Here is a 14,222-nt window from a genome sequence, read left to right as displayed (position 1 = left end):
TGAATGTTACAAGAGGACAATGGTGACCTAGTGACATTTCATGACACAATGCTATTGCCAAATTCTTGAATTTGTTTTCTGAGATGTTTATATAAATTATACTTTCACACAAAAGAATCACTGAATCAAGTTGAAGTTCATAATATCCTAATATCTCTTTTTCTTTCTATGCATCTAGATAGAACCTTTGGTCACAGACATGTTACGTGAGTACTCTAGCTGAGATAACCCCAAGTATGCATACAAATTCTTTATGCTAAAAATCAACAACAAAAGACAGCATCAAATATGTATTTAAAAAGAGCCTATGTTCAGCACAGTCAAAAACTAGCTCTATTCTATCAGAATTGTTCACAGGTTTGATAACTAGAAAAATAGTCACTTGTAGACAGAGGAAACCAAGATTTGACATTCCGACTGCAGCAAGTAATGCCCAGCTTTGGAAAAGAGCTAATTCCAAAGGAATCCCCTACCCCACACCCCCAGATGAGTCACAACTAAAACATTTCTAGATACATGCATAAGTGACAAAGTTTATGAAGGAAAGCTAAGTGTTTTAAAAGGGGAGTAGCAGATTGAAAAATTATATATTAAAATCCATAAAGTAGCTGGATGTCGTAGCACACACCTTTAATCAAAACGCTCAGGAGGCAGATGCTTGTGATTTCTGTGTACCTGGACAGCCAGAGCTATATATAGACTCTGTCTCAAATAAAACAACAAAACAAAAAATCCAGACAGTAATATGTACTAATAATTTAGGCAACCAATCCCTCAGAAAAATCAATTCAAAACAAAACTTGACAGCAGAAGATAAAAATTTCAGCTTAAAATATTTTAAAGGATTTGGGTCTTATTTTTAATTAAGAGAATTGTATTTTATGGGTATGGATGTCTTGTCAGAATGTATATACATTACACCACATACATGCAGTGCCCATGGAGGCCAAAATAGGTTATCTGATCCCATGGAACTGGAGTTATAGATCATTGTGGGCAGCCATTCGATTGGGAATCAAACCTGGGTCCTCTGCAATAAGCCTTTTCTCTAGACCCTGATTTTTTGGTATAATTTCCATGAAAACACACACACACACACACACACACACACGGACACACGGACACGGACACACGGACACGGACACATACATACACGCAGGCAAGCTCAAAAACCACACTCCCCAAAAAAAACATGAAAATTGCCTTTGGATTACCAATCTTGTATTTCTGAGATGGCAAACACATTTCTGATTCTTTTAGTGTTTATTAAAAAACAGGTAACAAAAAGTGAACAGTTCTGTCCCCTCAAATCCAAACTGGCCACACCCACTGCTGATGCTGTTTTCTGAATGAATCAGCACAAATGAGCTTAATGGCACCAAAACCATGCCTGATAGAATGATCAAGTTGTTTTCCTGGAATGGCTGACTCACATTGTCCTTGCTTTTGGCAGTGTTTCACCACACTCAGATGGAAGTTGTGTCAAGTTTTAGAGGCACTTTCACCAAAGCTGTCACACCATAGAATGCTAGTGTTTTTGTAAAACACATGTGTGGTTGCCTAGCAAAAAAATATTAATTTGCCACTTTTCAGAGATAGGGATTATTATCCTGGTTTTCTCTTCTAGTGTCCACAACAGAATTTCAAAGGGTTTTCAAACACAACCATAATAGTGTTAATACTGACAAAAATGGGCCATAAACAACACACAGCTATTTCTTACAGTGGCAATGTTTAACCCTTTAGGATAGTCTCATTAGACTGTCATATAGTCAAATTATTAATACATGATAGTTCCTAAGACAGCAAGTGGTTTTCCTACCTATGATCGTTAGAAAAGCATACTATAAAAATATTTTTCTTATTCAGTTCACTGCCACGCAAATGGAGCATTTTAGAGTCTCCATGCACCAGAGATGAGGAAGGACACTAACTTCTGCTGTCACTGCCCTTCCTGCAGTCAGTAGGTTTCCAAGGCACTTTGTAAAAACTCCAGGATAGCAAAAGGGGAACACTCTTCTTGCTAGCTGACTTTTTAGGCACATTTCCCCTCAAAGTTCAACATTAAACACTGTTACAACTGGTTTTTCTGAAACTTCATTTTCCATGGTTCAGTCCTTATGTTATTTTCCTTTTATTCCCAGCCACTCCTTCATTTTCAACTTGCTGAACAGGCAGGCAACTGCTTTTGGTTTCTATGGAAACTGGATTCCTGTGGCTATGGGCAGGCATTCTTGTCCCACCAACCTAAGAGATAGAGCAAAAGCAGAACAACTTAATACATTCACAACATGCCTGCACACAAGCAACCCTGCACCATTTACACAGAGACTCTCAATTTGGGAATGACCTTTTGTAAGTTTTTAAGTCCCAGCCACGTCGCTATTTAAGAAGTTTTAATCTGACCCAGTTTTAAAAGCATTAAACTTCTGTCAGCAATGGGGAAAGAAGCTAGAGTAGGGCTCCACTGTAAACGCTGTTACATTTGCACGATGCTGAAAGGTGAAATTAGGAAGTGAGGGAAGAGCAAACCTTTTGAGAAAGTGTGCAGTTCTGTGGGAGGGCAAGGAAGAAAGGAGAGACGCGAGGACAGAGTACGATGGCAAGGCAAGGAGATAAGATGGTGGAAGAGACAAAGAATATAAGAGTCTAAAAAGGAGGAAATAAAAAATGTGCAAGGACAGAAGGGGAGAAACCAGAGAAGAAAGAAAATTGAGAGTGGAAGGAGAACAGGATACCAACAGAGCCAGGGGAAGGAAGAGGAGATGGACATAGTTGAGAGGAATGCCAGCTCCCCTCAGGCCTGCTCCAACTAGCAGCCAGCTCCTACAATCTCAGAGAGAGGAAAGGCCTACTAATTAGAGTCCTAGATAAAGAAAAAAGTTGTAAATGCCACTTGGAGATGTCTCACAGGACCAAAGTTGTACAGCCCGTGACCATTTCCACAAAGCTGCCTGTATCGGTCTTAGGTTTCCCTAGCTAACTCACAAAGGCAGTGTTTCTGTTCATCTCATGCAGTCAGTTCTGCAGATAAGAGGGTAAGGGCGCTGGTGATTCAAACTCACTCTCTCACAGTCTAGCCCAACAAGTGAAGTGCTAGAACTAACTGTGTCTCACTAAGAATGTACCAGAATCTAGTGTCTCTACTTTCTCCTTCTAGAGCTTGTAGGGTTTGCTTTTAAATTACATGACTAGAATGGGGGAAAACCAGAGCTTTAATCAGCCAGTGTGCTGTTGGTCTGTGATGCTCATGTCTTATATGACCAATAAGCACTGGTTCTCAGATGCCTGTCACTCCCCACTCAGTCAGTTTTTTTCCTGAAGACACTCATTTATAGGGCTTTTGAGAGAGGCAAACTGTGAGTGTCCAGTAGATGTCTATTATGGAAGCTATGGTGGAGAAGGGCATTGTAGAGGTACAAGTGGACCTACTGGAGTGTGTGTCAGGGCTGAAGGCTGCAAGCCCTGTCCAGGGATGAGCACTTGGTTCAAGAGAACTAGGGATGGAAGATCACACCAAAGTGAGGCTACGCCACAAGAGATACAGTCAGAGACGCAGACAGAGTTGCACACAGGCTCTGACTTCCCAGTTTTCAGAAAGCTCTGATCTCTCTGCATATCTGCTAAGACTAGAACCCCACAAGTGCTGAGCTTGGTTAGAATTATTAAAATCCTGTTTCCATGGCCCAGCTAGGAAGGCAGCAGGGAGGTAACATCAGGGTGGAGAATTGCGTGGCATTACTATTCTATCCAATGTGAACAATAATTGAAAAAAAAATCAACAACTAAAAAGTTCTCAGCATTTTTAGGAAAAGCTATTTCTTAAAAGGGCTTTGGGATGTTTACCGACTAGCTGGGCATACAGAGAAAGGAAAAAAGAACAATGTCCAAGTGACACACACATGCATCTATGACAGACTACGTGTGGCAGGAGGGATTCTGCTGACTTTGAAAACACACAAGGCAACACTGGTTATCTAAATGTCTATATCCCCAGTGCTGGGCTATGGAACAGTCTGGTCCCAGATAAACTGAAGAGCATGTGTCCCTGCACTGGACAGTGTCCAGTGATAGCCATGGCTGAATTGTTAGAATGTATATTTATGTGTTCAAATCCTGAGTACACAGAATTTCATTATGTCCAAATAAATTTTCTGTTACACTGCAGCACATTTAGACCACTCTCCTGAAAGAGTTAAATCTTCCAAGTATTTCTAAGGCATAGTTTGGAGTCAGTCTATGCCGATAAAGTATAACAGTATCACGCACTTCTTTTAAAGCACCCTGTGTAAATATGTTTTCATCAACTTAAAGTTGTTCAGTGCCAAGGTATTAAACCATTCATTTTCACCAAAAAGGAATGAGACATCCCCATACAGAATTATATGTTATAGTTGACAGACTATAATTAGTGTTTCTAAATTAAAAGAAAACTGTCCTTTTAGAATACAGACTTTCAAAAACATTTTCAATTATTTTTAAGTTACTTAAGAAATATCTTAGATCATAAAAATCACTACTTTATAGAGTATTTAGAAACTAAAAATAGTCACCAAAACTGAAGATAGATACAGTGTTAACTTTCTCCATTTTTTTTTTTTTTTTCATTTTCTCAACTAGTTTTCCACATTTATATTTTCTTGTCAAAGTTTACTAGGAATGGGGAAGGTATTTCAGGGTGAAATGCCTGCTTAGCATGCATACGGTCTGCCTTCAATCTCCAGCACCAAAATGTTGACAAATAAATAGAACAATTTTCACAAATTGTGTGGAGAATTGAACAGCATGTGCAATCATAGCCAATGTAAACAAAAAAAACAACACCAACAATTAAAATCCTTGGGATTTATAGGAAAAGCTATTTTCTTAAAAGGGTATGGGGATATTTACAGACTACTTGGGCATAACAGAGAAAGGAAGAGAGAAAAAGAGTGTTTACAGGACACACACATGCATCTATTGGAGCTTCCAAGGAACCGTACAGAGATTTAAAAACTCAGTAATTTTAGTCAAAGGTGGGCAACAGGGAGGAAAATATACTGTGTTTTTGCTTACTGGACATTTAGGTTCATTTGCAGATAGCAAAATTCTTCCCCAAACTAAGCTCAAACTGAAACTTGTAAGTGCCAGAAAGACTGGGTGGCATGGTAGAGAGATATCATAGAGAACACCTGCAGCTGTGGCTTCAAATTCCAGGTTAAAAAAAAAAAAAAAAAACAACAACAAAAAATGCTACTCAGCAGGTACAATAGTGCACACTTTTAATCCCAGCACTTGAGAGGCAGAGGCAGATGGATCTCTAGGAATTCAAGGCCAGCCTGGACTACAAAGTAAGTTCCATGACAGCCAGGACAACACAGAGAAACCTGTCTTCAAAAACAAAAAAAGAAAAGAAAAGCTACTCTACTGACATTCCTAGAAGGATTTTATAATGAGTGTAACATTAATAGTAATTCAATAAACCCTAAATTATAAAATACTTAGCATAATACAACTTAGCTCTTAATATTTTACTGTATTTTTAATAAGATACTTCATTCACTAATTACTAATACTCGCCTTTAAATATTTTACCATATGACTAATAAGTTTTAATTATATCATCATTTTATTATATGACTTTTTTGTAAATTGCCTCAATTGTTTAAATGGAAAAGGATATACATAAATAGGAACTCAGGAAATACAAGTTTGCTTTGGGCAGAAACCCACGCACTGAGCTATGTGGAAGCATCATGCATGCACACATAGAGCAAGTCAGCAGAGATTTCATTAGCTGATTTATAAAACGTACGAAGAGTAAGTCCTACTTACAATATGAACACAGGTTTTGGATGTTGGATGGTTACCAGGGCAAATGACGATATCCATTGAAGGGAGTCAGAGAAACAGATTAGTAATTAACAACCAAATAGGATATTAATTGTAAAAAAAAAAAAGACCTTACCTTTGGTTGTGCTGCAGGGCGCAGTGATTTAGGCGGAAAAGTACAAGGTATTCGCCCATGATGGATGTGATATGGTAACAGGTAACTGGGATCTAATGGAACCCAAGGAACAGAGAGACTGGAAGGTACGCCAGGCAGGTCACAATGCGCTTTATGCAAATTATATGCTGTCCTAGTAACTTTTCCATCTGATGTTTTGTAGATCAGGAGTGAAGAATCTTCTGCTGCATGAGACAGCAAGTAGGACCCATCCTGCAAGCTGCATCCAACATGAAAATAAACTCCCAGGCTTGTAGTGCATCTCCCCATGTTCTCCTAACCCCAAGAGCAAAGCTGATCTACCACAGAAAGAGCATGTCACTTCTGAAAGCATTTCAGGACCAGTAAAAGTAAAGATTCCAGAAGCCTTTAAAACTACTTTATACCCTTCTGACAACCAATCTTAGAGTTTTTATTCCAAAATTCAAGAAATACCTTACCATTTCCTTTTTACTGTTTTATCAATTTGTAAATGTCATTTAATGAAAAAACAATCCATCTAACTCTCTACAGTATACTCCAACCATACATTTCATTCATTCAACATTGTACCTAGTTTCTAATAGGTAAGAAAATAGAGACACGAAAGAGAATGTGACATACCCAGGACAGGTGAGGGAAAGATGTGGAAATAGCAGCAGGCTTATGTGTTTAAGAGTTAACTGCTGTTTTGCTCCACTACCCACCTTCATATTAAATCCTTCACACAAGGTTTCAAGCTTCACTCCAAATTGGACATAAACTAACATGAGAGATGTTAAGCAATCTGATCATAGTAGGGCTTCAATCAGTTCAATCAGACATAGCTTTATGGTTTGCACACAGGTCAGAGCCTCAATGACAATTAATGATGGCCAGTCTACTACTCTTTTTTTTTTTTCTTACTGGAAAGCTGCAAGGGACTGGGATTCAGTGTATCACAATAAAGAATAAAAACATAGAAGGCACATGGGCAGTGGACTATTTTCTTGGGAATACATAGCCCCTGGGCCAAATCGGCAAAAAGAACAGTTCTTTTCCACATTATTAAAATGACGTTGATCATCTGTAGCTACATAGATCTGCCTACAAACATAACAAGCTACATTTTCACTAACTTTTACAACTGAAAATAACTGGTGTTGACAAAGGTTGTCCAGAGAATTGTTAACTTCTAGGGAGTCTTTTCCCTCTCTCGATCACTTTCATATAAGGAGGCCAGTGACTATTTGGTAGAAAGAATAAGTAACACTTCAAATATTGAGTTTCTAATTAATGAAACTCATATCTTAGAAGATTGACAGTTTGGGGTCATACTGGACTATTACAATAAGGCTCTCTCTCTCTCTCTCTCTCTCTCTCTCTCTCTCGTGTGTGTGTGTGTGTGTGTGTGTGTGTGTGTGTGTGTAAGAGAGGGACAGAGACGAGAGGAATATGGGCAAAACAAATACACTTGCAATTTCATTACAGCCACACACTATCATGTTATCTTTCACTCATATTTTTAAAACTTTAACTCTGATAAAACACTTGTATACTTCTAGATTTTTCATCTCTAACAACATATTGACAAAGCTTCTAATAATTTTCAGCAAAGAAAAAACAGTACCTATGCAAAATACCCAAAGTACTTACCTACATAATTTCTTTAGAATGTGTTGGAGTATGTTAAATAAACTTGAAATCCTATTAAACAGAAAAAACTGATGTGAAATTAAATGAAAACAAACCTAGAAAGCAAAGCCTCTCCAATAACATGTGTGGTTTACTCACAGCCAAAAAGCAGCAGCAGACCAATAATACAGAACAAGGACCAGCAAGCAGACTATGCTTAAATTCCTTCTTTTCATTTCATGAAGTATTTGGCTCTGTGTTAGAGTAGTTACACTCATATAATTAAAAAATATCCAAATAATACAAAACTATAGAACAGACGAACTCAGTTGCCAAGAAAATTGACTGTATGCATGTGCAATGAAGGACAGAGAAGCACAGAGTGGGGACAGACTAGCCAAAGGGAAAGCAGTATTATTCTAGGTGTTTCATTGGTGCTTCATTACATATAAACTTATTTCCATTATTATTTCTCTTTTAAAAAAATATTTTCATTGTGAGAAGTGAAGCAAAGGGTTAGTTAGTAATCCATGGCTTTTCTATGCACACATATAAAGCAGTTCTCACAGAGTGGAGACTAGTGTAAGCAGAGTTCAAGTTTGACTGCTCCCTCACAGAGCTGTGTCAAGTAAGTGGAGCTTTGCAGATAACAGAGATGACTTTAGCACATGAACTACTAAGGTTGTGCTCCTGGCTCAATTTGTGCTGGGGTGAGCACACTCAGACCCAACTTCTCTGTATATGAAATAGTCATGATGCTACCACAAGCCTTCATGCCAAGTTGTGTGATGAGATAATTTGTATAAACTACTTCCCCTCACAATGAGGTCCTCAGAGTTCTGAGGACCATTTGTTTAGTTCTGATGTCTAACATTTGGTAGGATGGGCAAATTTTCAGAAACCTGGCTGTCCAATCAGTCATATAATCCCAATGGCTGAAAGTATGTGGCTGTCTCATCCTTCCCTTCTGTACAAAGGGCTAGAATGATTCCTCTCCTGCACTTTAATACAACACATTCTCTGGCTGTAGCCTCCTTTGTCTGAAGTGGGAAAACATGTTATTAGCATTACATTTCTCTGCAGATGGAGACAAATAATGAAATTGGGTTGGAGTGAGTCATCAAAATCTTGAAAGTAATCAACATCATCACTACTTAGAGGTAAAGGAAAATCAGAGATCACATTACAGGAGTGAAGCCTTTTTAGTGCCCACCACAAAGCACTTCCTTACTTGAGTGCTGCAAGTTTTTCTTTTAATTCTTCTGAGGTGATTTCTTCTAGCAAGAAAAGCTTTGAAGTAAATGCATCAATATGCCCTAAAAGAAAATACTGAACTTAAAGAAGTCCAAGTCACTGTAGTCATAAAAGAAACCAAAAAGTTAACCAGTCTCTATGTAAAAAGATAATTTCATACATTTTTAACAACTATTGAGGACTTTATATTTAAAAGGATATATATATATATATATACACACACACACACACACACACACACACACACACACACACACACACACACACCTCACTAGCTTCAAGTAAACCTGAATTTACAATTATATAAAATATAAATTATGGTAATTATGTTATGTATTTATTTTAAAATACTTGCTGAATATAGAAAAGTTACACATACTCACACTCCCCAAATAGGATTACTGCCTATAAACCTTAATTTAAGAGCAAACACTACTCAAACATTTGGTGCTTCTGGTTCCTGCTAGAGCTGCATCTTCATGATGTTGTAAAAGGGAAGCATATACTCACCATGTAAATAAGCAGTTAAAAATCCAATCTGTGGACGGGGCATGCTAAGTAAGTCTCAAAGACACATTATTATAAAACTTAATTATAAAAATATAGATTATTTTAATTAAAGCAGTCATAAATGTTTCTGTGAGAAAAAGCAATCTATTCAAAGTCTTATTTTCTTGCATCCCTGATATAAATCTATAATTCTTAAAATCCCAAACATTATATTCTTAAAATGACATTTCTGTTGGAGAAAGTAATGTGTACATTTTAAAACAAAATAAGCTGAGACATGCACTGAGGTGCTGCGATGTACCAAGTGACAGAGGAGATTCCCTGAGGCAAATGGGTGGGTCAACAGGAAGACCGTGCTACTACTACTATATGAAGGTTAAAAACACTACAGTGCAAGAGTAACACCCACCAATGCTGAAAATGTTTTAGATTTATTTATATTTTTAACTCCTAATATTTTATTGTTGAAATAAATTACTTAGGGGGCATATATTAGTCATCAGAACTACAAGAATTGCATCTCATTTCCATATCTAGCCTACTTTAATATCATTTGCTTTATGCTCAAAAAAAGTTAATTAGAAACATTTTTACCAGATGTCTTCCCTCTAAGACATCATATCCATCTGTTCCCACAGCCACTTGTTATTTCTTATGCCAACTTAGTTTCACCTCTCCATTTCTAGTGTTCATTATATGTGACATTTCTAATAATGAAGTCATTTTAATGGTTTAATAGCTATAAAAAGAGGATATTAAATGTAATAATGTATTTTTGATGTTTAATACATAAACCTTTGAGACTATTAATAGCATTTACTTTTTAAAAAATATTCAACAATAAAAGCATGTAGTATAGTACCCAGCCAGTTTGTCAAAGAACTAACTACAGAGTCCTGTTCTAAATTCTCCGAAGGCTTATTTCCTCAAGGAGGCAACTCCCAACACTGGAGCTATCTAACCTGAGGGCTGAAGTGAGTTCTTTCAGTGCCTGAGAAATTTGTCTCCTCAGCCCTTGGGGCACTTGAGCCAGATCTGAGATGTGAAATCTCTTGTCATTGTCCTTCAGTCATAAGCAATCTCTTTTTAGATCATACTTTAAGATGAGGTACAGTTGGGAGGCACTGCTTTAGATAGCAGAAATTAAGCCTTTATGATCATGCATCATTTATACATAATCCATACATATGTAGTTTAGCTTTACATTCAGTATAAGTTTGTAAAAACAATTATACAGGCTGAAATCATGTATTTTAATGATAGATGGGAAATTTTACAGTTATTTCACTATTTTTACCAAAAAACTCTCCATCAATTTAAGTATTTAGAGAAAATACAAAAAAAAAATTGCATTCAGTATACTGCAATTCAAAACAGCAAAAACAGCATGCTTCTACATTTTCCAAAAAGTCTTACCAAGAGTAGTTTGAGCAGTGCTCACTGCATTCTCAGACAGGTTCCAATAGAAGCACCTTTCCCCACTGCGGCAACTGTCATACTCTTATCTAAGTTAGGCTCAATTCCATAGTCTATCCAAGCACTCCTTTCAATTAAACCTTATGCTGGTGTTACTTCATCTTTGATGTCAATAGGTTAGTCATCACCAAGTTTCTCTGGCAGTGACAGGAGAGTCTCTTGGGCAGTGCCAGTGTTAACATTCCCAGGCAGCCATTTCTTCTACAGCTCCAAGCAAGTTTGATTACAATTTCACTTCTAGCAATATTATATTTTGTGGGTTTTCTGTTTATGTTCTTTTCTCCCTTTATCTTAATCTTAGCTGGCCAATTCCTTATTTTCATTATCTATCCTCATAAAATCTCAAATGACTGACCATGGAAGACAAGAAGGCACCACACCATACATTTGATTTGTGTACATGAACTGGTACAGTGGCCGATCAATGCAGACTGAAAGAAGGGACACAGGCAGTCACTGCTCATGTATGTGGACTGAGGAACTGGCTGTGAAGTTTATATGTAATTTCTACTCTTAATATACTGCTACAACAGAGGTCATGCTTGTAAGAACTACGTAAAGTGAGGACTGACTGAATGTCAACTCTATGGATTTGATAAATCTAACACTGGACAGTAGATAGAGAAGTAGTGATGAGATTATAGGTTTTCTTAAAGGAGTAACTCTTAAGCTGGGAGGTGGTGGCACCTGCCTTTAATCCCAGTACTCAGGAGACAGAGGCAAGTGGATCTCTGTGAGTTCGATACCAGCCTGGACTACAAGAGCTCGTTCCAGAACAGCCTTCAAAACTACAGAGAAACCCCGTAGGGGGGTGGGGTGGGGTGGGGAGTAACTCTTAAGGTTTTTAGTAGGCAAGAGAAAGAGACATTATAATCTACACGAGGTGAGCATATTTATACATAACAAAGCAAGCAAGCAAACAAAAAAAATCAAGCATGTTTATTGCAATCAAAGACTATGAGCTATGGTGGTTCTCAGGGTGTCCTAGGCAAGCCATATTATTATCTAAGATTGTGCTAGAAACATAAAAATCCAGGTCCCATTCTGAATTACTCAGATACTCTAGGAAAAGTGCTAGCAATCCTCAATTTAACAAACTCTTCTAGTGATTTCATTGAGCAGTCTTCTTAAAAGTACTATAACACTTTTAAGCTCCTAATACTGATGGATACTCTGTATGTGTGGGTGTGTGTGACCAGCCTGCCTCTTTCTCTCGCACACTGGGATTAAAGGCATGCACCACCATGCCCTGCCTGATGGATACTTTAACACAGCATTTGAATGTCTGTTCCTGGATTATGGGTGCAGCTCAGAGGCACAGTGCTCACCTACCATTCACAGGTCCTGGGGTTTGTCCCCAGCACCATGACAACAAGAACGGAGTGTACCACACATATCTATATTAAAATAAAACCCAAGGTCCACAACAACTCATGATGTCTTTCAATAGTATCACAGAAACCATATGCATTATTCTGTCTCAAGAAAATGAAAGGCATGTGTATCAATGAGCATGTCTTTAGACTAATTAGACCCAACACAGTAACTATTTAGGACCTGTAAAAAGTTCTTAGGGGAAGTAGTACATTAGAAAATGAGTCTACATCATCTGTCAGTATTATAAAAAGTTTACTGATAATTAAAAAAAAAATCCTTTCCTCAAGTGGATGTGGCTGGCAACTGCTTCTAAATGCTTTACATGAAGGCTGTGGTGTGAAGGCTTTGGAGGAACATTAGAATCCTGATTACTGATGGAAGCTATTAAAACAAATGTCTAGCTGTGTCTGACAATGGAGGAGAGCCCTAAAACATTAGGCAGGTGTGGCAGGTAGCACAGGACTAATCCAACACTTGGGAGGCTGAGGCAGGATTGTGAATTTGAGGCCACCAAGATGATGTGTGTGTGTGTGTGTGTGTATATATATATATATATATATATATATATATATATATATATATATATATATCACCTTCCAAATATTGATTAATCAGAATGGGGGCAAATTTTCAAATAAATATCCACTGTTTCTAGATCAGGCAAGAGAAATACAGAGCACTCACTATGCTTGTACTAGAACATACAGATCTCTACAGATCTCTACCAGGCTGACTTTAAAATGCTTACTGTCTAGCAGGAAAAAGGGATGGCCTAAGAAAGAATAGTAATGTAGGAAGTAACAAACAAAGTAAAGACAACACATTTAGAAATCCAAAAAAAAAAAAAAAAAAAAAAAAAAGGAAAAAACTAAGGGAGATGGGAGTAGATAGGAAAATCAATATTGTATTGATCTGTATTAGTGCAGAGTCTAAGACAAGGGATGACAGAAATGTTCAGCATGTAGCATTCCAAAGTCAAAGAACAACATGAACAATAAGAGCAAGAAATCTGTCATGTGAAGTATATTAACTATTCAAGACCCTGGCAACAACATTCAAAACCCTGCTAATTCCCTTATGCTCAAAACTTCAAAACCAAAATAAAGACATTCCAAGATGAGATTTCTAAGACAACGCCATTAAAATTGTAAGAAAATTACAAAATATATGTAAATCAATTTAATAGCTCACCAATACTCCCTGTCACTGTTTTACTACAGAGTCAGCATAATCAGAGAATGGAAAACAGAAAGAGAACAAAATGGAAGCATGTACAGCTGAATTTAAAGGCAAATACTTAAAGGGAATTACCAAGGGGAAGAGGACTCCTATAGACTCACCAACATAAAACGAGCAGTTGGAATGCAATAAACTTTCAGTCCAGAAGCGACAGAGCTCGCTTTCAGTCAGAGCTTCAACTCCATAACAACCTTGATACTCTACTTTTGGTAGCACGTAAACTGGAAATTGCTGTAATGCAAAATTACGTTTTGTCAAAGCTCCAGATCTAATCTCCATATATACTCCAAGGTAAACAAGTGCCCACAGACCATACATAATATAACAAATCAAAACCCAAACAAAAACAAAATTTACTACTCATAGAAATTATGTTTGCCTATATAGCCAACAGTTTTCAAGTACTTGCAGGAAATTTAATTTTATTTATTTTGTAAAATGTAGGTTTTAGACAGGAAGATATGGATACATTTGCCTCTGGGGGTAGATTCAGGAAGAAGAGGATGGATAAGGGATTCCTCACCACCACACTCATCTCCAACACAGACAAGACAAACTCCCCACATACTACATCATGTTTCCTCTCTGTCAGATAATGTGATTCACAAGCAGACTCCCTGGGATTCCAGCACTTGCAGAGCTAAATGCTAGAAGGCAGTGACTAACACGTCTCAAAAGAAAAGAAAAAGGACCCTCCCCATTTTAGACATCAAATACCTTAAGGAGCTGGTTTTCTTCCTAAAAATGAGCATGAATGCCTGCCAGAACAACTGTGGATGTTACTATC

At 37.5% G+C, this 14,222-nt stretch overlaps 1 protein-coding gene across 3 annotated transcripts in view; it reads right to left on the bottom strand.

Moving 5' to 3' along the window:
- Positions 1-1,204: 1,204 nt before the first annotated feature.
- Ice2 (interactor of little elongation complex ELL subunit 2) overlaps positions 1,205-14,222 on the bottom strand; it is a 36,678-nt gene continuing 23,660 nt past the window's right edge. For all 3 annotated transcript variants that reach the window (XM_051197868.1, XM_051197869.1, XM_051197870.1), the window contains 5 exons: positions 13,537-13,666; positions 8,811-8,895; positions 7,601-7,651; positions 5,948-6,206; positions 1,205-2,247 (listed from right to left, as the gene is read on the bottom strand). In XM_051197868.1, the coding sequence (XP_051053825.1) occupies positions 2,119-2,247; positions 5,948-6,206; positions 7,601-7,651; positions 8,811-8,895; positions 13,537-13,666 (654 nt within the window). In that variant the 3' untranslated portion in view covers positions 1,205-2,118. The remainder of the gene's footprint in view (positions 2,248-5,947; positions 6,207-7,600; positions 7,652-8,810; positions 8,896-13,536; positions 13,667-14,222) is intronic.

Source organism: Phodopus roborovskii, unplaced genomic scaffold (genome assembly GCF_943737965.1).
Source record: "Phodopus roborovskii unplaced genomic scaffold, PHOROB, whole genome shotgun sequence".
Lineage (NCBI taxonomy): Eukaryota > Metazoa > Chordata > Mammalia > Rodentia > Cricetidae > Phodopus > Phodopus roborovskii.
The sequence above is the reverse complement of the archived record's forward strand: the minus strand, read 5'-3'. Positions and strand labels throughout refer to the sequence as shown.